At 55.6% G+C, this 2,500-nt stretch overlaps 1 protein-coding gene across 1 annotated transcript in view; it reads right to left on the minus strand.

The window, feature by feature from the left end:
• The window catches only part of sog (chordin short gastrulation), a gene marked incomplete in the record, with an annotated part of 238,829 nt that extends 236,654 nt beyond the window's left edge, over positions 1-2,175 (minus strand). Inside the window, 1 exon segment of the mRNA XM_086547348.1 lies at positions 212-2,175. Within this exon segment, the coding sequence (XP_086403474.1) occupies positions 212-485 (274 nt within the window).
• Positions 2,176-2,500: the final 325 nt, after the last annotated feature.

A 2,500-nucleotide genomic window follows, 5' to 3' on the forward strand; every position in this document is an offset into this window, starting at 1 on the left:
AGACACTTACTATCTACCGAGGCACGTCTCTGCGCTGGCGGCGTGCATCTGGCTTCCTCACGCGTGGCCAGTGGCGCGAGATAAAAGTTGACACAATCACCTTAAAGAATTGAATACTTTTTCTTCCGTCACGGAACACTTACGCGGCCATAAAAGACAAAAAAATGAAAGGAAAAAAAGCGTGGCTCTTTCTCCCTAGCTGCTTACTCACCTGAGGACTTTCGAAAACGGCGCTTCCACTCGTGCTTCGGGACGATGCGGACGCTGCTGCCGGCGTCTTTGCCTCCTCCTCCTCCTCCTCCTCCTCCTGTTGCTCCATTCCGACCTCCCCTGCGGGAGTCCCCCAGGGGCGTCGCGTCCGCCACTACCACCAACGCCAGCAGGAGCGCCAGCACCGCGGACACTCTCCACGCCCACGCAACTCCTCCTGCACCACACCTCACATTGGTACCAACTCCACAACCATTCGCACTACACCACCGCATCGTTGGCTTCGAGTGACTGGATGCTCTGGTATTACTGTTATTCCACAGATCGGTTGGAATTCTTAGTTCTTTATCTCGGATGTCTCTTTCTCTCCTGCTTTCTTTCTCTGACGTATCTTTCGTGGATCACTTTTCTTCCTAACTTTGATACACAATTTATTAATTATAATTCACTGTATAGAAAAGCTATCTCTTTGACCTTTTCCTTCATTCAGAGAGAGAGAGAATATCAGAATATTTCTATTTTCTTCCGTCCTTTCTTTCTCAGGGTCATCAACTAAACGGCCCCGTCCGATTTCACGCCGAGCGAGGCTGACGTTTCTGGATCGCGTCTATCGCTCGGGGCGGCGTCGTCGTCGAGTGAAAGAGGAAATCGTAACGGTAAAAACTCGAGAATTTCGAGGACGAGACGGTCGTGTTTGGCTCTGGGATAGAGAGGGGGGGGGGAGTCGTCTCTTATCACCCGTGTTACGCAGACCGAAGGATCTAAGGACGGGGTACTGGGAGGGGTCGAGTTTGAGGTCGAACTGACAAAAGGGTGTCGGTCACTCGAGGGTCAAGATTTGTTTGTTTATTGACTTTTCACTCACTAACTAGGTGGTCTCACGCCTCTTCTACTGTCACTTCAGAAGCGGTACAGACAGGGCAGGGATGTGGCACCCGGAAGGCATCAAACCTACACCTAACACTTTTGAGAAAAGATGATGACAATGTATAAATGACTGAATATTCCAAGTTTTAGGGCAAAATAAGAAACGTGTCACAAACTCACACACATAACACACGTGCAAAGTGTACCTTGTACCTGCGGGGGGTGCTCCTTCACCTCTCCGATAATACTAACTATTTGGCACTTTCTCACGACTCACTGGCACTGGTGCGCCTCCTTCGGCTCCTCTGCGCCAACGAGAGCGGGCAGAGGATGGCACCCACGTGCGACGAGGTCTCTGAAAGCAACACTCGCTCTCCTTCTCGCCGGCTGACCTGGCAAGGACTCCGACCGCTTCTCACTTCCTCGGGTCAAGCAAGAGCTCCACGAACCGCCTCTCGCTGGCCAAGGGCGGCGCTGGTCAAGGGGCGGTGAGAGGGTGAGTCTGGGGGCGTGTGATGGCTGGCGTCGTTGCAGAGGTCAAGCCTGACTGCTGCAAAGGTTGTTCGATGCCACGGCCCTGTGGGGGTCGCGGGGGAACGGTCAGGCTGGTCTGCTTCCGTGCCCTCGCGGGGTGACCTCTCGGCGTGTCACGCTGCCCCGCGCGGTGACCTATGACCCGAGCGACTCCCTGTCGCCGCTCTGCAGACTTAAGGAAGAGCTCGAGTAAAAGATGAAGACGGAGAACTTGTTGCTTGGAGTGACCTGAGGGCGTGTGGGTGAGGGGGAAGGGAGGGGGATGACCCAGGGTAGCCGGTGGGTGGCCCGGGGGTCGGGGGAGGGATATTAGATCCCCGCTTATGACCTGTGTTGATCCACGCGCGTGATGGCAATACGTGCACGTGCGGTTGCAATAGAGGTTGTAAAAGGACGCATGCGCACTAGCTAAAGTCACATGTCTGGTGCAGGGTCCTGGCCGGGCTGCCCTGATCTGTGGTGATGCTGTGGAACACTGTGTGATGGAGAGCAAGTCGCTGGCGGACACATGGTGCAGGCTGCCGTACGCTCACCTCCGCTCGCGTCGGTTGCCGACACAAAACTGAACCAGAGGCAGGCGGTGGCGGCCCCACACACTCCGCGCCATCCCCGAGCGATCTGCCTGCTGCCGTCTGCCCTCCTGCCTGCCTGCCTGCCTGCCTGCCTGCCTGTTTGCTGCCTGCGTGTCTTTCTGACTGCCTGTCTGCCTCCTCTCTTGCATGCCTGACACCGTGGCGCCCAGCTTTTCTGCCGGCCTTCCTGTTTGTCCTAATGCCTGCCTGTCTGCCCTCTTCCCTTCCTGCCGTTCTCTCCCCTTTTCTGCTTTCGTGCTTGCCAAAGGTTCCGTCTGCCATTACACATTTCTGCTTTCTTCTTCTGATGCTTTCCC

This window comes from Penaeus japonicus, unplaced genomic scaffold, assembly GCF_977035675.1.
Source record: "Penaeus japonicus unplaced genomic scaffold, GWHDUDI00000001_assembly GWHDUDI00000019, whole genome shotgun sequence".
Classification (NCBI taxonomy): Eukaryota; Metazoa; Arthropoda; class Malacostraca; order Decapoda; family Penaeidae; genus Penaeus; species Penaeus japonicus.